General features: G+C 40.5%; 2 protein-coding genes across 7 annotated transcripts in view; one reads left to right on the top strand and one right to left on the bottom strand.

The window, feature by feature from the left end:
* Positions 1-1,404: 1,404 nt before the first annotated feature.
* Positions 1,405-11,516, bottom strand: OIP5 (Opa interacting protein 5). Of its 2 annotated transcripts, XR_006218662.1 has the most exons (6): positions 11,055-11,395; positions 10,739-10,805; positions 6,629-6,751; positions 2,968-3,049; positions 2,078-2,198; positions 1,583-1,749 (listed from the first exon to the last, which is right to left on the bottom strand). XR_006218662.1 is itself a non-coding variant. In XM_007081681.3 (5 exons), the coding sequence occupies exons 1-5, from the start codon at positions 11,377-11,379 to the stop codon at positions 1,654-1,656; spliced, it is 693 nt and encodes a 230-aa protein (XP_007081743.1). In that variant the 5' UTR covers positions 11,380-11,516; the 3' UTR covers positions 1,405-1,653. The 2 variants fall into 2 exon arrangements, 1 of the variants encoding a protein (XP_007081743.1); XM_007081681.3 differs by lacking the exon at positions 2,078-2,198 and having other exon boundaries at positions 1,405-1,749; positions 11,055-11,516.
* Positions 11,517-11,652: 136 nt separating this feature from the next.
* Positions 11,653-23,977, top strand: part of NUSAP1 (nucleolar and spindle associated protein 1) — a 43,339-nt gene continuing 31,014 nt past the window's right edge. For all 5 annotated transcript variants that reach the window (XM_042989120.1, XM_042989119.1, XM_007081679.3 and 2 more), the window contains exons 1-2: positions 11,653-11,845; positions 21,345-21,413. In XM_042989120.1, coding sequence (XP_042845054.1) covers positions 11,741-11,845; positions 21,345-21,413 — 174 coding nt within the window. In that variant the 5' untranslated portion in view covers positions 11,653-11,740. The remainder of the gene's footprint in view (positions 11,846-21,344; positions 21,414-23,977) is intronic.

The following is a 23,977-nucleotide window of genomic DNA, read 5'->3' as shown; positions in this document are numbered from 1 at the left end:
AGAGAGAGAGAGAGAGAGAGAGAGAATTTTAAGCAGGCTCCATGCTTAGTGTGGAACCAGATACAGGGCTTGATCCCACAGCTCTAGATCATGACCTGAGCTGAAATCAAGAGTTGGACACTCAACCAACTGAGCCACCCAGGCATCCCAAATTTAAAATACTTTTAAAGGGAAATGTCCTTTATGTAGTATAAAATGGAAAAAATTTTTTAAAAAATGCTGCTAGCTACAGCTGAACCAAGTCAACCTGGCTATATCATGTCTCAATTGTGCTCTTGCCAGTCCCTCAGTGGTCTGCTTGCTGAGCCTATAACCCATTCTCCACAAGACAACCATAATAAGGTTCTACAAAAGTAAAACCAATCCTATCACAGGCCTCCTCTAAAATTCTTCAAGGGCTTCCACTGTTCTTGTGATAACAACCACCATCCTTCAGGAGGACAGTAAGTCCTCGCACCGCTGGTTTCTGACCACTGGTGTAACTCCTGCAGGCCTTCTTTTATGGACCTTATAGGGCCTTTGCACGTTTCTCCCTCCATTACCTAATTAACTCCTACTCTGTAAGACCACTGCTGAAATGTCACTTCCTCAGAGAGGTCTTTCTTGACCTCCAGACCAGGTCCGTCACATGCTGTATGTGCTTGTAGCTCTATGTCCCTTTTCTTCAAAATCCTTACTACACTAGTAATTTCACATGTATTGATGTGGTTATTTGAATGTCCATCTCTGTTGAGACAATAAGCTCTGTGCAGGTAGAGAGTGGCTGTTTTGGCTTAACTGTTATCCCCAGAAGCTAGTATAATATCTTTATTGAATAATATGATAAGCTACTGAGCCCATGTGCTACATAAAGCAAAATATGAAAAAACAGCATTTTGGTGAATGTTTATCATTCCTTTATTACCTGGTTAAGCTCAAGTTAGAAATGAAAAGAGAAAGATAAATTGTATATTTTCCAGTTAACTTATTGAATATTACCTATAAAATATGTATGTACCTGTATTTTACATAAGAAAAAAAGTGGTTTCTCAGTCTTTACCTAACAACTGTACATCTTTATATCAGAGCATTCACGGGACATTGCCTCCCCATCAACCTAAATTTGCAGCAAAAGAGGGTTTCAGAAATAAACATTTATGAAATTTACAAGCTAAAATCAGTTCTTAAGACAAATAGCTATAAAACCTAGACAGGGTGGGCCAGGGAGGCTCAGTTGGTTAAGTGTCTGACTCTTGATTTCAGCTCAGGTCATGATATCACAGTTGTGGGAGCCAGCCCCATGCCAGGCTCCGCGTTGACAGCACAGTGTGGAACCTGCTTGGGATTCTCTGTCTCTGCCCCTCTCCCGCTCATGCTTGCTCACTCTGTCAAAATATATAAACATTAAAACAAGCAAACAAAAGCTAGACAGAAGGCTCTTTAGTTTCTCATCTTCTAGAACAGGCTTCACAAATCATCTGGACAATCGGCCTAGACAAAATCCTAATAAACCACATTTCTCATCCATTCTTGAAACCAATCTTTCTTGCGAATTGATAAAACAGCACCTGTTGTTGAAGACAGCAACAAGGACTCACCCTGATACTTTAAAAAAAATATTTACTTATTAATTTATTTATTTACCGACCCTAATACTTAAACTCTGATTCTGGATCAGTTTTCTGGCTTGGGCTGGTCAGGAGTTACTTCCTTCAGAATCTTCATCAGTGAATTTAAGTGAGTATGAGTTAACATTATCTTCTCTTTCAGCTAGGAAGAAAAATAAATAGGCATCAGGGCATCTTAAGCTTAACACTCAATTTGGTGATTCTAAAAGCCATTTCAAATTTAAACTAGTGATTGTGAGTTGGTAATGTCTCAACATATTTCATAAATATGTTTCTTCTATTTCTGAAAGAACTTTATGGTACAAACTCAGAGCACAATGAGATCCTTAGATACAAAGTTCATGTGAAAAAAGACCAGCCATTGCTGAGTGTCACTGCTTCAGTCTCTCTCCTATCTACCTCTTATCACCAGATTTAAACTCCAAATACTGGAAAGGAAGACAAGAATAAGGTGGAGTAAGAAAGCTTACGGAGAGAAGCATCAACTAGTCTTCCTTTCCTTTCCTAGTGGCAAGAATCTAACTTTTTTCCTTTGTTTCCGGTAACAAATGATTTTGTTTGATATTCTGCCAATGGTCTTCAAAAGTAGCCCTGTTAAGAACATATGTTTGGTGTAATTAGACAATTTTCAATAGTTCTTTCACCTATGAATAGCTATATCTAGAACCAAACTTAGTGGTATTATTCAGCATAAAATATGAAATAAAGAATTACGGAGGATTATCTGTTGAAGTTAGTATCTGTCGGGTTAGTAAAAGTCTTATTTCTGACATAATTTGCACCATACACTAAATCTCATTTTTATCATCCAAGATACAAAAACAATCAAAATTCATCGGGAACTATGACTTAAACAAGTAACTCTAGAGCCTCTCCTTTGTTTGGGGGTACCCTTGGATTGGTGAATCATTTCTCTATTGCTGCTTTCAAGATTTTTTTTTTGTCCACATTTTTACTATGATATGTTGGGGTATAAATAAATCTCTTCTGTGTTTATCCTACCTGGGGCTCATTGAGGTTTTGGATATGGAAATTTATGTTTTTCATCAAATTTGGGAATTTTTCAACTATTTCCTGGGACATGTTTTCTACTTCTTTCTCTTTTCTTCTGCTATTTAGTCCCTTTACCAAAGAATTTTTAGGTATGCATGTTGTTTTTTTTAGAAAATGCTATTGTACACTTAGGTAAACTACAGTTTGGTATAAGCATAACTTTTATATGCACTGGAAAACCAAAATATTAATCTGACTTGCTTTGTATTATGGTATTTGTTTTATTCTGGTGGTCTAGAACTGAACCCACAATATTTCTGAGGTATGCCTGTATTATAGTAAATATACAACCATTATGAAATTTTACCTCTGCAATCTTTTCTGGTAGAGATAAGTTGTGAATATCCATCTCAGATGCATTTACTATGGCCTTTGTTTTTAAGAGATAGCTAGATAGAAAATATATAAAGAAAATATTAGTATCATACTACAGATAAGATTATTAGTGAACCAAACTTGCCCTCTAAAATAACACGTCGGGCAAGGACCGCCTTCTTACAGATTTCCATTTCAGCATTCATAACGTGTCTTTTAGGAAAAACAAATCCTCAACTAAGAAATCAGAGAGACTGTGTGTCTTATCTCACCCCTTGCCAGCCAGGAGACAAAATAACCCCACAACAAACTAAAGACAAAAACCAGGGTCCTATGAAGAATTCTGATGAGTATAAGCTTCACAGTCCACCAGTAGATCGTGTAGCAGTTAGAAGAAAAGTAATCATATTGTGACAACACTGTTGGTTGCCTATCCAGTAGCCATTCCTAACTTGTTTTTGGCTAACAGAACCCAGATTTCATTTAGGGCAGGAGTATGCCCAATAGTAGGAGATGAATAATAACTGCTCTGAGCCAAGTGTGCAATCTTACTCTCCACTGTCACATATTTGCTCTCCCGCCTTAAGGCAATCATGGGACATAGTTTGGCCAATAATAAGGAAATTTTTGCTAAAGAGACCATTCACTGTGTTCCCATTTCCCATATCCTTTTCCTTCCAGTTAGGGATGCTATTGTCTATGAATGTAATGCTTATAACCGTCACAGCCTACAAGAAGAAAAGGCCGAGAAAACCAGAGATGCTCACTCAGAGCTCTATTGTGGCTAAGCCACTAGAAGACTCCTGGGGTGGCCAACCACCCCTACCCTTACTTGTTAAAGCCACCATCAGTCAGGTTTAATTTTTCCTAGCAACCAAATTCATTCTGACACACAAAGACATAGATTTATTATCTTTCCAGACTTGTACTACCTATACTTTCCTAATTTCTACTTAATCAAAAAGAATATACTGACCTTTGAGTCCCAACTCCTTATTTTAAAGAAATTACTTAAAATCCTATTATACTTTTAAAATTTACATTAAAAATTTTTGTTACTAAAAACTTCCTTGTGCAAAAACTCAATTACAGCTCACCTGGAACAACTACTTATAACTTTCTGAAGAAGACTTGAGGTTACTAATAGCACACAGTTAGAAATAACTTTTCACCCTCTTTAAACTTAGGTCTTACTTGGGGTGCCTGGGTGGCTCAGTAGGTTAAGGGTCTAACTTTGGCTCAGGTCATGATCTCGCGGTCTGGGGGGTTCAAGTCCCGTGTTGGGCTCTGTGCTGACAGCTCAGAGCCTAGAGCCTGCTCCAGATTCCGTGTCTCCCTGTCTCCCTGCTCCTCCCCAACTTGTGTTCTGTCTCTCTCTCTCTCTTTCAAAAACAAACATTAAAAAAAAATTTTTTTTAAGAAATTACTTAAGAAATTAGAAAATGAAAGTAAATTATCAATCCATCTGAAGTATATATTTTCTGTTGAAAATTTGCAGTAAAGAAAAAAAATTGCACCGAGGAACAAATAGTATACCTAATGCACATTGAACAACCTTGTGAATGAAAGATGGGCTTTATGAGTTTTATTGTTTAGTCACCCAAAACTCACCTAGAAACACCTATCTAAGCACATTAAGTGAGAAAAAGGATGGGCATCTGGGTGCTTCAGTTGGTTAAGGGTCCGATCTTGGCTTAGGTCATGAAGTTTGTGAGTTTGAGCCACAATGGGCTCCATGCTGACAGTGCAGAGCCTGCTTCAGATTCTTTCTCCCTCTCTGGCCTTCTCCCACTCATGCTGTTTCTAACTCAAAAATAAGTAAAAACATAAAAAGAGAAAAAGGAAACTTCATGTTTAATGAAAGGAAAATGAGTTTTAGAGTTAAGACAGATTAAAATCTCAGCTCCCCTCTCTGAGACCCAGTGTTCTTCTATTAAGAACTCAAGTGAGGTAAGCCTAATATCTGGCATAAACACATAAAGTAGGTCATCAATGGCTATTTTTTTAAATTACTTAATTTAAATGTTTATTTATGACAGAGAGACAGAGAGAGAGAGAAACCCAAGCAGGCTCCCTGCTGCCAGCACAGTGCCCGATGTGGGACTCAAACCCACGAACTGTGAGATCATGACCTGAGCCAAAACAGAGTCGGACACCCAACTGACTGACCCACCCATGAGCCCCAATGTTTATTTATTTTTGAGAGAGAGAAAGAACGTGCACACATAGGGAAGGGGCAGAGAGAGGGAAAGAAAGAATCCCAAGCAGGTTCCTCACTGTCAGCACATAGTCTGACATGGGGCTCTATCACGAACCATGAGAACATGACCTGAGCTGAAATCAAAGTCAGACGCACAGCCGACTAAGCCACCCAGGCAACCCTCCCCAACTTTTTTTTTAAATGATCAAGAAAAGACTATAATAGATGTTTCAATTTGTTATAATACACAAAAAAGCTTAAGTGAGGGGCACCTGGGTGGCTCAGTTGGTTAAGTGTCCGACTTCAGCTCAGGTCATGGTCTCAGGGGTTCGTGAGTTTGAGCCCCATATCAGGTTCTGTGCTGATAGCACAGAGCCTGCTTCTGATCTTCTGTCTTCCTTTCTCTGCTCCTCCCCTGAGCTTGCACACGTGTGCACTCTCTCAAAAAATAAACATTAAAAAAGTAAGCTTTAAAAAAAAAAAGTAGGGGTGCCTGGGTGGGTCAGTCAGTTGGACGTCCAACTTCGGCTCAGGTCATGATCTCACAGCTCATGGGTTCGAGCCCTGCGTCGGGCTCTGTGCTGACAGCTCAGAGCCTGGAGACTGCTTCGGATTCTGTGTCTCCCTCTCTCTCTGCCCCTCCCCCGCTTGTGCTCTATCTCTGTCTCTCAAAAATGAATAAATGTAAAATAAATAAATAAATAAATAAATAAATAAATAAATAAATAAAGTAAGCTTAAGTGAAAGTAGTATTAGGAAGATAAAGAAATATCCAAAGTACTACATAAGAAGGAATAATAAGTAGTGTACTTTGTCTGATTCTATGAGGCCACATGGTCAGTATTTTTTTTTTACCTTCCTGTGGGTATCTATCTGCATCATTCTTTTCTGCAGACAAGATTTCTCTGCATCTACATGTACAACATAGAAAATAGCTACCCTAAACCTAGAGCTTTCATTTCCCAACTTCAGCACCAGTACCATTTACAAATGACCAATGTCTCTGGGTCCTTATTTCAAATTCCTAGAGTAGAAAGCCTAATTTGCTTAGCTTAGGTGAGGTATTCATTCTTGATCCCATCACCTGGGAATGATATCTATCACACATGATAAAAATAAAGATACAAGGTCCCACTCTATGGGGAGAGAAACAGAGGCTGGGCACATCAGTAAGTGTCTATTACAACATTATTTTGCAAAAGCTTACGTCCAGAAGTTTCTATAATGAAAGAATATCCTCTCATTTATTCCAAGGTATGATTAATAAGACATGGTATGATTACAAGACATCTAAAATGAGCATAACATTATGAGACTTTATTTTGGTCCCACTGCCCATCTTTTTGTGTAAACGACAATGCCTGGCTTTAGCATTTTCTTTGGTACACACATTCTGTTTTTTCAGGAAGTTCTTTTAATATGTATTTGATAAAGAATATCTAAGTCTACTCACCATATCATTTTGTCACTGGAAAGGCAGAAGTGACCTCTCAAGGCAGCCAGAGCAGCATGGGTAGAATACAAATGGAAACCAATGGGAATCCCACAGGAAGTACAGAATAAAAGGTTGTAAATGCTAGAGGAAAAAATGGAATATGGGTAAGAAAAAAAAAATCAGAGAAGAAATATAAAATAACCAGTCTCTGGAAACTATGTCTCCTAAAAACTATGCTATAATAGGACTGAGCCTGAAGAAATGTCACATTCACAAAAGGTTAACTCAGGTTTTAATAAAATTACATCCTAGATTACAGATTCTCTTGTGGATTCTGGCCACAAAAGCAATTATGGATGTATAATTGTCAGTTCAATAGAATAATTTACATTTGAAAAGCAGAAAAAGAGCTAACTAATCAGATTAATATTTAAACATATAAAACTATACATGACCAGGGGCGCCTGAGTAGCTCAGTAGGTTAAGCCTCTGACTCTTGACTTCAGCTCAGGTCATGATAGGATCTCAGGAGACTCAGGCTCTGTGCTGACAGAGGAGAGCTTGATTGGGATTCTCTCTCTCTCTCTCAAAAATAAATAAACAAAAAACCCCACAAACTACACATAACCATACAAATTAGCTACCATCAAACCAATTTCCAGTATAAGGAAAATAATTAAATTGATTGGGGCTTACTAAACAATTAATAGAACTCAAATCAAGAATTTTCTTATGCAGATGTAACAAAAAATTAACTTAAAAGTACCCAGACAAAATGCCAATAGAGTGGGGGGGGGGGGGGGGGGGGGGGGGAAGAAATCCTATTACCCTAGCCAAGGCATCTATTTTTTTTCTTTTTTTTTATCCTCTGAAAGATTACTGGATGAGGAAACAGTTACACCACTTGGGTAAGTCACTAACCATATATGCTGGTGTGTAAGACATGTTCAAATAATACAAAGAAATGTTTTAAGAAAAAACTAAGTGTGTTTCATCATGCATGTACTGAAAACAATTTTTTTTTAAATTTTTTATTTATTGGGGTTCCTAGGTGGTTCAGTCAGTTAAGCGTCCAACTCTTGATTTCAGTTCAGGTCATGATCTCAGGGTCATGGGCTCGAGTCTCATGTTGGGCTCCACACTGGGCACAGAGCCTGCTTAAGATTCTTTCCCTCTCCCTCTACTGCGTGTGTTTTCTCTCTCAGTCTAAAATTGATTTATTTAAGTAGTCTCTACCCCCAATATGGGGCTTGAACTCACCACCCCAAGAGCAAGAGTCACAAGCTCTTCCAACTGAGCCAGCCAGGCACCCCTTGAAAATAATTTTAAAGTAGCTTGATACAGGAAAAAATTATTTTTGTAAACATATTATGCAGTAAAATTGCATTAATAGAGTATAAAAATCACTTGACTAAAAAAAATTCATGTCAACGGACACTAAAAAAAATAAACGTAATATCCCAAATTCATTGGTAAATTAAGTCCCATACCACACATGTAGTACTGTATATTTGTGAGTATAGTAACCAAAAAGCAAGCCATGAAATAAAGTTGCATCAGGGCACATGGGTGGCTCAGTCGGTGAAGCATCCAACTCTTGATATTCAGCTCAGGTCATGATCTCACAGTTCATGAGTTTGAGCCCCACATTGGGCTCTGTGCTGGCAGTGCAGAGTCTGCTTGGGATTCTCTCTGTCCCTCTCCCACTTTCTCTCTCTCTCTCAAAATAAATAAATAAACTTAAAAAAAAAAAAAAAAAAAGAAAGTTGCATTAATTTAAATTAATTCCTATGCAGGAATTAATGGTATCAGACAAATCACAGTACCTATAGAAAAATGTCTCAGAGAAACTAATATATGGAACAGAGCAAAATGTGAAAAAAATTCCCAAAATATGCTTGTGTGTGCATTATAACATATTTCATTGAATATTAGTCTGCTAATGGCTCAAGTCCTTCAAAATGAAGGTATGCATTACCACACCAAAGAACTATGACCAGCTGAGTGCTTGCTGAAGGCAAGGGGATATATATGGGTAGTGGAAGAAGTTAGTTATAAATAACAGCTACGACCTAGTAACCAGTTACAGAAATGAGGACTGTGATTGTCATGAGTATTTCCTCCTTAGTTATGAGTATGTCTGTGTTTTTGCATGTTTATCTCTTTTCTTCTCTCTTATTCCCTTACTGTGTAACATAAGATCATACTATTATATCATACTATATCAAACTATTTATTATTAATTTTACTTTACAGTATAAATTATGAGATATCAAGGAGAAATGTAAACATCACTCAAGGACTTTATTTCCTCTTCCAGAGAAGGGATTAGTATGTTTTCAGTTGTATGCAGGACAGTTGTAACATGTTAGAATTATGACCTTGGTATTGTCTTTATTTGCAGTCTTGTATGGTTTTAGGAAATGCGTGTGGCTGCCAAGTTAACAAGTGATAGTTACATTTTATGTGTCCACTTAACTAGGTCCTATGGTGCCCAGTTAGGTCAAATACTCTGAACGTGTTTGTGAGAGTGTTTTTGAATGAGATTAACATTTGAATCAGTAGACTGATTTGGGATGGCCCTCATCTCATCAGCTGAAGGTCTGATGAATTAGAACAAAAAGGCTAACCCTTTCAGGAATAAGGGGAAACTCCTCTTGTCTGACTGATTTAAGCTGGAACATTGGTTTTTTCCCTTAGCCTTTGGACTTGAACTGAAAAGTAGGCTCTTCTTCTGTCTAGACCCTTCTGGCTTTTGGACTGGAAGTTACACCTTGGCTTTCCTGGTTCTCAGGCTTGTGGACTTGGACTAGATCGATCAACCACTGGCTCTCCTGTGTCTCCAGCTTGCCAAGTACAGCTCTTGGGAATTCTCACCCTCCATAATCACAGGAACCATTTCCTGATAATAAATCTCTTCCTACCAAGTCCCATGGCTCTCCTTATTCAAAAAGTATACAAACACATGGGAATTTCCCTCCAGTGTTTTCTAAACCATCTACATCAGTACTGCCCAAAAGTGACATAATGTGAGGCACATAAGTAATTTAAAATTTTCTATTAGTCTTGTTAAATTCAGGGGAACAGGTGAAATTAGCCTTAATACATTTTATGCTACCCAATATATCAAAAATATCATTTCAACATGTCATCAATATTTTTAAACTATTAATTTTTTTGTATTAAGTCTTCAAAATCTAGTGTATATTTGCACTCATAGCATTTCTCAATTCAGGATGGCCACATTGTAAGTACTCAATAGCTACATGTGGCTAATGGTCACAGTACTGGATACCATGTGCCTAGATGCCTTATCCTACTTCAAGAAGATATTTGGAGAACATCTGCTTCTGGCCCCAAATGACCCAATTCCAAGCAAGCCACCACTCTTTCTTTTCCTACCTGTTCCCTTTAGGTGGGAAGAGGACACTCTGGTAAGTATCTTTCAATTGGGAAAAGGGAGCTGCAAAGCTCTTTCCAATTACTGGGTAAAGTAACAATTCCCGTACTTTAACCCAAAAACTGAACCAAACTGTGGTCAGAATGAACTGTCTTGCCGTTAAAGCCAACACTCAAAATTGAGGAGCCTTCTAATAATAAATTATCTGAGTACTTTGTGTTCACTTGTAGATCACAGCAGAGACTGGATGCAAAGTTTACCCTGCAGTATTCAAGTACATAACATTCAACTTGTGTTTTTCCCCAGGTTCCCAGGTTACAGAAGAATTAGTCCTGCCATGGCTTATTACGAACTGCAGATAAAATACAAATTTAAAAGTTTTACTTATCTCAAAGGATTGTAGTTTATAGTGATTCTCGCTACACACCAAAAGGTACTTTTCTCCCTTTTTCCCTACTGGACATTACTTTCTTAGCCTCACTTCCCTTGCACAAACCACTAGGGAGATGTGGCCCTCAGAAAGATGTTAAAATGTGCACACAACTACAACCAACTTTTCCATTTCACTGACAAGTTCCTACAAGTCTCAAATAGGTAAAAGGAACATCCCTCAAATACACTGTATGGATAGAATAAACTTTTCTTGTTCCTTTGTGCACGTCGGTTCCCCGCTTCTCCGTGTTATTAATATGGGGGCTAGAAACCAATGGAGAACTCTCAATACATACCTGCCTTTGAGCGAACCTTCAATGCCAACTAGGAAGGGAGTTTCCAAAACCACGTTGTTTGTGACTCCTGGGTAAATAAATAGAGGTCAGAATGAATACCTGTGAAGCCTTGAAAAGGAAAACCTACCCGCTACAAACAGATTCACCATGGCCACAAAAAACATGAAAAGTTGACCCCACTCTTGGCAAAGGCGTTAATTTCCTTACAAATCTTCACCCCATTTTCTTCACCACCTTGCTCTCAACCATCCCGTGACAAAGCGGGAACACCCTCTCCGCCTTCCTCCTGTCTTCTTCAGACTCCGTCCCCACTCACTGGAGAATACCACGGTCCCGAGGGACGGCGACAGGTCCCAGGCGAGGTGCACAGAGTCAGCGAGTACTGCGTGGCACTGTGCACACTGGAACACGGCGCACCTCTCGGGCTGCAGCCACGACGGCAGCTGCGGTCTGCACGGCTGTTCCTCCGCCCCCAAGCCTGCGGGGCCAAGCGGGGAGGACCCGTTCACCACCTGCGTGTCCCACTCCATAGAAGTTGTACAAGAGAGTTCCTCAGTTGAATTCTTGGCGCCATCACAAACGTTACCCTGCGACAGCATCGCATAAAGTGAGTGACAACGCCGCCTCGGCCGAGCGGCCATCTTTTTGCAGCCCCGCCTCAGCTTCGAACAGACACTTGACCACGCCCACACACGGTTCCTGTATCCTCATTGGACACTGTGAGCCGAGGCTTTGCCCTGCGCATGCTTTCTGGACACGCCCTTCGGCGCCAAAGCGTTAATGAGGGGTGGGGGAAAATCGCAGGCCTGCTGGGAGGGGAATCTTCGTTTCTATTGGTCAACGCCAGGAGACCCCGCCTTCAAGACATTTTTAACCAATAGACGTATAGCATTTTCAATTTAAACTCTCTATAAAGTTCGGTTTAGTCAACGCTCAAAGTGGCGCCAGAGCTTTGAACGGCGCTGTTTAGTTTAGAGTGTCTGTGCTATCCAGGTCGCTTGGATGCAGCTCGACATGACTGTACCCTCCTTTGAGGAGCTGGACACCTTCAAATACAGCGACCTGCAGAATTTGGCCAAGAGTCTGGGCCTCCGGGCTAACCTGAGGGTACGTAGCAGGTAACCCGCGGGGCAGGTTGAGCGCTCTCGGAGAGGTGGTGGGAAGAGACCGAACGGGAACCTCGGGGGATGAGGCGGCTGTCCCTCCAGCTGGGCAAACGGAGAGGGAGCCATAGTATTCACCTTATTTTGAGGCTGACTTTTCTGGGGCTCACATAGGCCTTGACTTCGCAAGCGTTTGTTTTGGTTTTATTGGACGTACTCTGGAATTTTGTCTCCGAGGCTGTAAAACGTTGAGGGGGAACTGTGCGGATTCATTTTGGGAGTGGGGTTTATATATTCTTCAGTGGAGTTTTCACACAAAATTCTTAGGGTACTCGAGATTTGTTCTGCAGGGTGTGGGTGTGGTATTTACAGAGTGAATGCCTAAGTTAGGTATTACAAATGGTTTTAAGTGATTAAAACAAAATAATTAGTGCCCAGGTACTTGTTGGGGCTTAAATAAAGGAGTGTCTTTGGAGATATTTCTGAGCTTTAGTCTTTAATGGCTCCCCAATACTATTTCATAAAGCCTTAATTCTTTACCTTAAATCCCATCAGCTTTCTGCATTCTGGCTGGAATCTTATCCAAGACAGCATCCAAACTGTACTGGTCTCTGAACACCTGACACCTTTGTCCATCTTTCTGTCTTTGCTAATTTTGATCCTTTGGCCCCATATCCCCTTGTCTTTCCCTCTTCTTTATTTGCATTAATAACTTTCAAATGCTCTTCAGAGTCCATCAGAAATATCACTGACTTGGCACTTGGTCTCCTCCTCTTCAGTTCCTTGGCCATAGGTCCACTACCCCCAGTAATTCCAGGAACTGTATGTGCTTTTAACGCAGTTTAATTTCAAGTACTCTCTTTGAGCACTTTTAGGCTTTCACCTCTGGTTATTTGTGTATTAAATTATCTTCACTAAAAGTTAAATTCCTTGAACAAGATTCTCATCCATGTCCCTTGGAAGTCTTACAACACTAAGCACAGTGCATTTTATATAGGAGATGCTGAATAATTAATTATTTTCAATCACTTCTTGGCAGTGCTAGAATAATGCCCTACAGGGTGGCAAGAGAGTTACAGTGGAGGCTTGCTGAGTTCAGAGCTCTGGATGACATTAAGGCCCCACAACCATTTGGATCTCTAAAGAGCTATTCCAAGAGAGATAGATTCCTAAAAGCCTCACCTGTAGTCTCTTGAGGCACCTAATCTGCATTAGCTGATTAGTCACCTGTTTTTATAGAGTGGCATAGTAAAGTATTTCAGGCCACCACAGACCCCATTGCCTTTCTAGCACACAGTATCTGGCACATAGTAGGTATCAATAAATATATTTTTTAAATTTTTTAAAATGTTTATTTTTGAGAGAGAGAGAGCACGATCGGGGGTGGGAGGTGGGGCAGAGAGAGAAAAGAGAATCCCAAGCAGGTTCTGCACTGTCAGCACAAAGCCACATGTGGGGCTCAAACCAACCCACAAACTGTGAGATCACAGCCTGAGCCAGAGTCAGATACTCAACCGACTGAGCCACCAGGCACCCTAAAATTTTAATTTATTTTTTATTTTAGACAGCAAGCAGGGGAGAGGGGCAGAGGGACAGAGAAAGAACCTTAAGCAGGCTCCATGGTCAGCACGGAGCTGGATGTGGAGCTCAATCCTATGACCCTGGGATCATGACCTGAGCCAAAATCAAGAGTCAGATGTTCAACTGACCCAACCACCCAGGCACCCCTCAATAAATATTTTAAATATTTCTTGAGAGGTACTGTTTCCCCAAAGTTGACCATACACTACTTGATTATAACCAACTATAAAAAGAGACTTTTGAGACAGTTGACGAAAATTAAACTTGGACTAGGTATTAAGATAATGTTAATTTTTTGGAGTATTATGGTATTGTTATGTTCCCCCCTCTTTTTTTTTTTAATTTTTTTTTTAACATTTATTTATTTTTGAGACAGAGCATGAACGGGGGAGGGTCAGAGAGAGGGAGACACAGAATCTGAAACAGGATCCAGGCTCTGAGCTGTCAGCACAGAGCCCGACGCAGGGCTCGAACTCACGGACCGCGAGGTCATGACCTGAGCCGAAGTCAGCCGCTTAACCGACTGAGCCACTCAGGCGCGCCCCCTCCCCCCCCGCCCCTTTTTTAAGGCCTTCTCTCTTGTAATACATGCCAAGTACTTACAGCTGAAATGTTATGACCCCTGGGATTTGCTATAAATATTCTAGGACAAAGAGAGGGTAATAAGATGAAGTAAGAACAACAGAATGTTGATAATTGTTGAAACTGGGTGATAGATACATGGGAGTTCATTAGACTGTGCTCTCAACTTTTTATGTGATTGTAACTTCTTATAACTAAAATGTTTTAAATTATTTACAATTTGTACAGCTTAGGAGCTTGTTAAATCAGTTGGCTTTTTAAGTTCAGAGTATATAAGCAAAATATGAACGAATTGCTCTAAGCAGTGATCAAGATTAGATGATCATTTTGATGATTTAAAAAACTTTTTTAATGTTTATTTAGAAAGAGAGTGTGTGTCCAAACAGGGGAAGGGCGGAGTGAGAGAGAGAGAGAGAGAGAGAGAGAGAGAGAGAGAGAGAATCCCAAGCAGGCTCTGCACTGTCAGCACAGAGCCAGACAAGGGGCTCAATCCCATGAACCTTGAGATCATGACTTGAGCTGAAATCAAGAGTCAGATGCTTACCCAAGTGAGTCACCCAGGCAGCCCTTTTTTGATTATTTTAAAACACTAAACAGAATAAGATTTAAATAAATTCCATCAGAATGGTAACATTCAAAATAAATTTAGAAGGAAAAATCTTAGCCCTTTTTTTGTGCTTTACCATTGAGAGTAGTGTCTCAATGAAGGAGTCAGTTACTGGTATTTACTGTGTGGCCACTGGTCCTTCTCACTCCTGCCCTGGCTTTCCTGCTCACAAACAAGCCTAGATTACAAAGACTGGCGCCATCTGCATTCTCTTGTAGCTCCCCTTCTTCTCCTGCCCAAATTCCAAGCCTGATTAAACCTGGCTAGGTGCTTAATCTTTGTACCTAACCAGCCGACTCTGCCTGGAGAAAACCCCCTGACTTTGCTGACTGAACTTAAATTTATGACCATAAATCATAAAATGAGCATTTGATTCCCCTATACTCCCTTGGTAGTCATTAACTTCTCTATTTTTGAGGACCATTATTTCATATCCTCTCACCTCAAATTGGCTCCCTTCCCTCACTTGACTTTTCCTCATAGGTCATGGAAAAATAGACACAATCAGCTAAGAATTACCTCCTCTTTCCACCATCAAACTATCCAGCCATCCCGCGCCTGTCCCCAATCCCCAAGACCTCTGTCTTTGTGTGAGGGCAGCCTTGCCATTTGTGCTGTGGATCTTGTTCCCTCTTCCAGGGCTATGTGCCTGCAGTTAGCTCCTCTCTCCTACATCAGTTTTTCCCACTCTGGTTGCTCATTTCCATGATATATGCAATCAAGTCTTAATATCCCCCATCTTAAAATAAAACAAAGCTCTCTCATGACACCTTGTCCTTCATTTGCTGCCTGATTTCTCTGTTCTGTTTCACTGTAATTGCTCTTACCAAGGCCACCATGCTCTGCACCTTACCAAGCGTACAGTTCATCTCTATCTTCCTCTGCTGTTTGGCAGGATCTAATGTTCCTTTTTCCTTAAACCACTTCTTTTGAGGCTTATTTGATGTTAAGTTTTTTCCTATCTTACCAGCACTTCTTTCTAGCCTTCTCTCTTGCTTCTTCCTCTGCTAAATTTCTAAATGCAGAGTGCCCCAGAGTTCTGTCTTTTCTCTAACTGTGCTTTCCCCCAGGTGACCTTATCCACTATCATAACTTTAAATTCATATTGAACTCATGACTCCATATCTCTGGTGGGACCTCTCTCCTGAGGTGCTGACTCATATCTTTAAGTGCATCTTAAACAACATGGCCACTTCAAAACAATTAAGATCTCTTCCCAGTCTCAGTAGATGATTGAGACCCACATTAGAACACTCTTTTAATATACATCCAAATTAGTTAGCATATAGTGCAATAATGATTTCAGGAGTAATTCCCTAATGCCCCCTACCCTTTTAGCCCATCCCTCCTCCCACAACCCCTCCGATAACCCTCTGTTTGCCTCCATATTTAAGAGTCTTTTATGTTTTGTCCCCCTACCTGTTTTTATATTAATTTTGCTTCCCTTCCCTTATGTTCATCTGTTCTGTATCTTAAAGTCCTCATAGGAGTGAAGTCATATGATATTTGTCTTTCTCTGACTAATTTTGCTTAGCATAATACCCTCCAGTTCCATCCATGTTGTTGGAAATGGCAAGATTTCATTCCTTTTCGTTGCCGAGTAATACTCCATTGTGTGTGTGTGTATGATATATATTTACATATGTTTATATAAATGTATATAATATATATAAATAATATAAATAATTTATATATAAATATACACAAATAATTTATATATAAACATTATCTATATTTTTATATATAATTTTTATATACACATTTATATGTTTTATATATATTTATATATTATATATATGCCACATCTTCTTTATCCATTCATCCATCGATGAATATTTGGGGTCTTTCCATACTTTGGCTATTGTCGATAGGGCTGCTATAAACATTAGGGTGCATGTGTCCCTTTGAAACAGCATACCTGTATCCCTTGGATAAATACTTAGTAGTACAATTGCTGGGTCATAGGGTAGTTCTATTTTTAATTTTTCAGGGAACTTCCATACTGTTTTCCAGAGTGGCTGCACCAGTTTGCATTCCCTCCAGCAGTGCAAAAGAGATCCTCTTTCTCCTCATCCTCACCAACATGTGTTGTTGCCTGAGTTGTTAATGTTAGCCATTCTGACTGGTGTGAGGTGGTATCTCATTGTGGTTTTGATTTGTATTTCCCTGATGATGAGTGATGTTGAGCATTTTTTCCTGTGTCGGCCATCTGGATGTCTTCCTTGGAGAAGTGTCTATTCATGTCTTTTGCCCATTTCTTCACTTGATTATTTGTTTTTTGGGTGTTGAGTTTGATAAGTTCTTGATAGATTTTGGATACTAACCCTTTATCTGATATTGCAAATATCTTCTCCCATTTTGTTGGTTGCCTTTAATTTTTGCTGATTGTTTCCTTTGCTGTGCAGAAGCTTTTTATTTTGATGAGGTCCCAACAGTTCATTTTTGCTTTTAATTCCTTTGCCTTTGGAGATGTGTCAAGTAAGAAATTGCTGCGGCTGAGGTCAGAGAGGTTTTGCCTGCTTTCTCCTCAAGGATTTTGAAGGCTTCCTGTCTTGCATTTAGGTCTTTCATCCATTTTGAGTTTATTTTTGTGTATGGTGTAAGAAAGTGGTCCAGGTTCATTCTTCTGCATGTCGCTATCCAGTTTTCCCAGCACCACCTGCTGAAGAGACTGTCTTGATTCCATTGGATATTCTTACCTGCTTTGTCAAAGATGAGTTGGCCATACGTTTGTGGGTCCATTTCTGGGTTCTCTATTCTGTTCCATCAATCTGAATGTCTGTTTTTGTGTCAGTATCATACTGTCTTGATGATTACAGCTTTGTAGTATAGCTTGAAGTCTGGGATTGTGATGCCTCCAGCTTTGGTTTTCTTTTTCAAGATTGCTTTGGCTATTTGGGGTCTTTTCTGGTTCCATACAAATTTTAGGATCATTTGTTCTAGCTCTTTGAAGGATGATGGTTTTATTTTGATAGAGATTACACTGAATATGTAGATTGCTTTGGGTAGTATTGACATTTTAACAATATTTGTTCTTCCTATCCAGGAGCATGGAATCTTTTTCCATTTATTTGTGTCATCTTCAATTTCTTTCATAAGCCTTCTGTAGTTTTCAGTGTATAGATTTTTCACTTCTTTGGTTAGATTTATTCCTAGGTATTTTCTGATTTTGGGGGCAATTGTAAATGGGATCAATTCCTTGATTTCCCTTTCTGTTGCTTCATTGTTGGTGTATAGGAATGCAAGTGATTTCTTTGCATTGATTTTATATCCTGCAACTTTGCTGAATTCATGAATCAGTTCTAGCTGTTTTTTGGTGGAATCTTTTGGGTTTTCCATAGAGTATCATGTAATTTGCGAAGAGTGAAAGTTTGACCTCCTCCTTGCTGATTTGGATGCTTTTTATTTCTTTGTGATGTCTGATTGCAGAGGCTAAGACTTCCAATACTATGTTGAATAACAGTGGCGAGAGTGGACATCTCTGTTTTCTTCCTGACCTTAGGGGGAAAGCTCTCAGTTTTTCCCCATGGAGGATGATATTAGCGCTAGGTCATTCATATATGGCTTTTATGATCTCAAGGTATGATCCTTCTATCCCTACTTTCTTGAGGGTGTTTATCAAGAAAGGATGCTGTATTTTGTCAAATGCTTTCTCTGCATCTATTGAGAGGATTATATGGTTCTTGTCCTTTCTTTTATTGATGTGATGAATCACATTGATTGTTTTGCAGATATTGAACAAGCCCTGCATCCCAGGAATAAATTCCATTTGATCGTTGTGAATAATTTTTTTAATGTATTGTTGGATCTGGTTGGCTAATATCTTGTTGAGGATTTTTGCATCCATGTTCATGAGGGAAATGGATCTATAGTTCTCCTTTTTAGTGGGGTCTCACATTAGAACACTCTTGATTCTTCTCTTCATGATCCACATCCATCCTCGTAGCCTCTTCCTCCCAATTACTCCTGAAATCTGACGTCTGGACACCATCTCCAGTGCTGCAGACCTGGGCCACACACCCTCTTCCCTTGACCACTGCCTCAGCCTGATGCTTTCCCACCTGTACTCTTGACTCAATGTAGTAGTCTCTTGGTAATCAAGGTGATTGACTTCCTTCACACCTAAAATAAAATCCAGACTCCTGCAAATGTAAGGTGACATACTTGGTTTGATCCTGATTTGGAGGGAAATGTTTAAAAAAGAAAACAGCTGGGGCATCTGGGTGGCTCAGCAGTCAGTTGAGTGTCTGACTCTTTGGCTCAGGTCATGATCCTAGGGTCATGAGATCGAGCCCCATGTGGGACCCTGTGCTGAGCATGGAGCCTCCTTGAAATTCTCTCTTGCCTTCTGCCCTTCTGCCCCATTCGAGCTCTCTTTCTCTTGAAATGAAATTTTAGGGGCGCCTGGGTGGCTCATTCGGTTAAGCATCCGACTTGGGCTCAGGTCATGATCTCAGTTCATGAGTTTGAGCTCTGCATTGGGCTCTGTGCTGACAGCTCAGAGCCTGGAGCCTGCTTTGCATTCTGTGTCTCCCTCTCTCTCTGCCCCTTCCTTACTCACACTCTGTCTCTCTCTGTCTCTCAAAAGTGAATAAACATTGGGGGGAAAATTTTTTTTAAATGAAATTTTAAGAAAGTCTGTTTCCCCACTGGTCCACCAGTAGAGGTTCCTGGGGAGTGGGGACCTTGTCCGTCTCATTTATCACTCTCTCTCCAGTGCCTGGGACAGTGCACAGCATGATAAGTGCTTGTTGAGGGAATGCCTGTGTATACTAACACCTGCACTTCCTGCTTGGTTCTTGTGAGCATCACCCCATAACATCAGTCAGCTAGATACCCTGACTTGGCTCTGCCACAGGCACCTCGTTTTATCATTATCACAAGCTTGGTATTTTTGTGGCATTTTAAGGAGTGTTCTGGAAACCTGTACAACTTCGAACCTATGACAAACAATATTGTATCATATATTTAAAAATTTGCTAAGCTAGGGGCACCTGGGTGGCTCAGTTGTTTGAGTGTCCGATTCTTGATTTTGGCTCAGGTAATGATTTCACGCTCATGGGATGGAGCCCTGCTTCAGGCTCTGTGCTGAGCATGGAGCCTGCTTAAGATTCTCTCTCTCCCGTTGCCCCTCTCCCCCAACTTACATTCTCTTTACCTCTTAAATTATTATTATTATTATTTTGCTAAGGTAGATCTTAGGTGAAGTGTTTTCACTACCAGAAAAAAAAAAAAAAAAAAGATAAAATCCAATGAAGTGGTTGGCAAAAATTTGATAGAAGAACCAAGAATGCCTCAATTTTGCCATGCCAATCATCCCCTTCACAGAGAAGACCCTTAGAGAGGTTCAAGAAACAACAGCAAGTAGAAAATAGGTACCACTCTATTACTAGCCAGTATGGTGACTAATAACTTATAGGGCATACTGGTGAACTGGGCTGGAGGATGGGCTTCACACCCTAAGCGCAGCCTCTCCTGTCCCCTAAAGCCTAAACCAAACCTGGATCTCTGCTGTTCTCTCCTGGACACATGGCCAATGATAAATGGTATGAGAAGTGGTGGCTGAGCCCACCTTGAGAAGGAAATCTCTGATTTTCAACTGCCTGGCTGAGTGGAGGAGAAGGAAAAGACAACATAACCAATATGCTTGATCTTTTACAGCACAAGAAAACATAACCAGTCAGATTGATATTTCTCTTTCAAGAATGGGAGGTTTCCTGGACTGGAAAGAGAAAATAGGAGTCCCTTTCCTCAGGAGCCCTTTAACCATCCTCCTCTCTAAGCCTGCCTGTATTTGGCATTCCTCATCTGAGAGACCCCCACCATGTTCCATGAGCTGCCCAAGCAGAAACCTAGGTGTAAGAAAGTTTCACTATTCCTCAACCCCTATGTTCATACTGATTTTACTTCTTAAAAAGGTTTTGAATCTGTCCATACTGCCTTAACCCTGCTCTAGTTCAGGCCACAGTCCTTTCTAGTTTCCTGCAACAGCTTTCCAGATGCTTTCCTGACTTTGTCTTCCTGCCATCAAGTGCATCCTGCACAATGTCCTACCAGAGTAGGACAATTTTGAATAAAGCAAAATTGGTAAAATTTTGTGCTGCTGTGCTGCTGCGGACTCTTCAGACAATGCCCTTTACTCTAAGGGTAAAGTTTGTATTTTCAAGAGGCTTATAAGGCCTGGCAGGATTGGTCCTTGCCCACTTTCCCAGGGTCCTCTCTCACCATCCCTCCAGCAGCTCCATGCTCTGGCCACTTTGAATTCGAGTTCCACAAACCACCCTCATTCTCGCCTTCCCATGTGATTTATTTACCTCTTCCTTGTAGCCACTGCTGTCCTGTTCATCCTTCACACCTCAGCAGCTATAGACATCATGTCTTTGTCTTAGAACTGGTGTGTCTGGTTACCTCCTGAAGTTGACCCTGACTCGTGGTCCAGATCTTGGTGACTGTGCCCATTTGTGTTTCTGTACAATAGCCTAGGCCTCCCCATGCTGGTTCTTAGCCCCGTGCCTCTGTGGTCCTTTCCTCTTTCCCTGTCTCACTTCCCCGTTCTGGTGTGAAATCTATGTGGGGCCAATTCTGTGTTGGTCATCTTCCTGTTCCCAGAGGCTGCCTTGAGGAATACAAGACCAGGAGAATAATTGTCCTTAAAAATGGGAAAGATAGGTTATTATCTTTCTTGCTTACTTGATTTTTGGCCCTACTGATAAAGTCTTTAACCTTCCTGCAGGCAGGCAAATTATTAAAAGCCTTGAAAGCCCACCTTCAACATGAAGCAAAAAAAGAAAATGAGAATCAGGTAAGTAATATTTTTATCACCTATTAAATATTAAAACAATTATATTTAGTTAATGAGTGATGACTTAAGACATGATATTTACCCCAAAGAGATAATTACTGGTAATAATAAATCCTTTCATAATAACTGTTTGTTATAGAGAAACTGCATATAGCAAGTAATCTGTTGAATAAGATGTTCTCATACAAATGCAAAGGTTAATTATTAGTTGGCAATCATTACAAGAACTAGCCTGGTATGAGCAGGGAAGGAACAGGATTTGAAACCCAAAAAACCCAGGTTAAATAGCAGTTGTCATTTCTTTTTGTGTCATCTTGGAAAACTCAAGTGACTAGATTCTTAGTTTTCTGTTCTTTAAAATGGAAATAACATCTGCTTGGCTGAATTGAATATTAAGAGTCAAAGGGTCTGTGAGTTGGGCTTGTGAAAGTGCCCTGTGTGGTGAACTGTAAACCAGAGCTAATGGGAGAGAGCCTGTCCTGGCTGTGTCAGACCTACACCAAAGGTTTTGACAGAGCCAGGATTCTAAACTTGAAATGGAGGAAAATAGGGAAAGGCCTTAAGGCCCCGGGCTTTGAAGAGCATCCATTATCTATCTGGAAATGAAGGTAAATATAAAAATGAACCAAAAATGTAATTTTTCCCCTCTCTGTATTTGTCATCTCTATAACTATATTCCAAGTTATAAACATTTAAAACTATTAATATTTAAAATTCTTTTGGCTCCTGGTTTAATTAACTTAAAACAGAAAAAAAAGGATTAATTTTGAATTCTAGCTTTAAGATTCTACATCATATTACTCTCAATCTGCCCCCACCTCTTGCCGCCTCTCCCCCCCCCCCCCCGGCCTGTACCCCCATCTTCCCATTTGCCCCTCCCCTCCCTTCCCATCTCTTTCCTCCCTCCCTCGCTTCCATATATAGGATACTTGATTGTGGTGCCATTTGAAATCAAGATTTTAGTTTGGATAACAATTAATGGACGAAATTTAAAATTATCCTATTTTCAAATTCTGCATTTTGGGCCATTTCATTTTGAAAAAATTTCACAAAAGCATAAATCAGATAAAGAATTCCTAAGTCAGGATTCTTTTTTTACTTTATTTTGAGAGAGCAAGGAAGTAGAGCAAAGGGCAGGGGTGGGGTGGGGAGAGAGAGTTCTGAGATCATGACCTGAGCTGAAGTCAGACCCTCAATCAACTGAGCCACCCAGGAGCCCCAAGAATTCTTAATATATCAATAGTGAGCTTAGATTGATGGGAGGACCTGTTATAGACAGAGTTTATTTACTAAGGCTACAGAAAGAGTCAACACAGTCCAAATGCATGGCAAAGAGATCATTAATGTTACCAAGGATTGTCAGACGTGCAAACTTCCAGACCCCCCCCAAATCATCACCTAGGGAGTGCACAGGTATGGATCACATCTGAGTGAGTGGGACATGGCACATTGTAGGTCAGCCTTAACTATATGGTTTGGGGAAGTGCTGTATGTGGGTTAGTGTGGCTGTGTGCCAAGGATTCCGTGTCTAAACCAGGTGCGCCTCATCAGTCTTGGATTTAGACAAGTGTATTATAGGTACATCATGGTGCATTCAGGAATGAACATACCCTTCCTGATCACTGTCAGCCTCCCAGACTCACATAAAATGCATGGGATTAAAACAATCAATCTCAGGGGTGCCTGGGTGGCTTAGTGAGATAACCCTCTGACTTTGGCTCAGGTCATGATCTCATGGTTTGTGGGTTTGAACCCCATGTTGAAATCTGCGCTGACAGCTCAGAGCCTGGAGCCTGCTTCAGATTCTGTATTTCCCTCTCTGTGTCTGCCCCACCCCTGCTTGTGCTATCTCTGTCTGTCTCAAAAATAAACATTAAAGAAAAATATGCAATCTCTGGGATTTGGGCTAACAGGCTTCTAAATAGGACAGTTAAGGGGGTGCCTGGGTGGTTCAGTTGGTTAAGCATCCAACTTTGGCTCAGGTCATAATCTTGAGGTTGGTGAGTTCAAACCCTGTGCTGACAGCTGTGAGCCTGGAGCCTGCTTTGGATTCTGTCTGTCTCTCTCTCTCTCTCTCTCTCTCTCTCTCTCTCTTTCTCTGCCCCTCCCCCCATGCTTATGTGCCCTTCCCTCCCTCCCTCTCTGTTTCTCAAAAATAAATAAACATTAAAACATAAAATAAAAAGGACAATTAGGGGACCTGTCTTGCACTCTGTTAATAAGGGAGTCCCTGTAGGAGAGATAAATAAGTACTTTAAGAGCATCTCTTGGGGTCCCTGGGTGGCTCAGTCGGTTAAACGCCTGTGGGGCTCTGCACTGACAGTGTGACTGTGCAGAGCCTACTTGGGATTTTCTCCCTTTCCATCTCTCTCTGCCCCTGTCCTGCTCTCTCACTCAGTCACTCTCTCTCTCACAAATAAGTAAACTTAAAAAAAGTATCTCTTTAGATTCCAGCAATACAGGTAACCCAAGGGCAACACTTTTACAGTGGAAGCAGTTTCTTTTGCTTCCCCATGACTATCCAGGGAGTTGGGAGGTGGGATACAGATAGCATCTTCCTATTC

Source organism: Panthera tigris, chromosome B3 (assembly GCF_018350195.1).
Source record: "Panthera tigris isolate Pti1 chromosome B3, P.tigris_Pti1_mat1.1, whole genome shotgun sequence".
Classification (NCBI taxonomy): domain Eukaryota; kingdom Metazoa; phylum Chordata; class Mammalia; order Carnivora; family Felidae; genus Panthera; species Panthera tigris.
The sequence above is the reverse complement of the archived record's forward strand: the minus strand, read 5'-3'. Positions and strand labels throughout refer to the sequence as shown.

Excerpts from the sequence above, each read along its gene's own strand:
- OIP5 (XM_007081681.3), bottom strand. The coding sequence starts at position 11,379 with ATGGCCGCTCGGCCGAGGCGGCGTTGTCACTCACTTTATGCGATGCTG. Across the intron at positions 6,752-10,738 it reads GAAGGTTCGCTCAAAGGCAG|CATTTACAACCTTTTATTCT; the intron begins GTATGTATTGAG and ends TTTTTCCTCTAG. Across the intron at positions 3,050-6,628 it reads TCCAGTGACAAAATGATATG|CTATCTCTTAAAAACAAAGG; the intron begins GTGAGTAGACTT and ends TTTTCTATCTAG.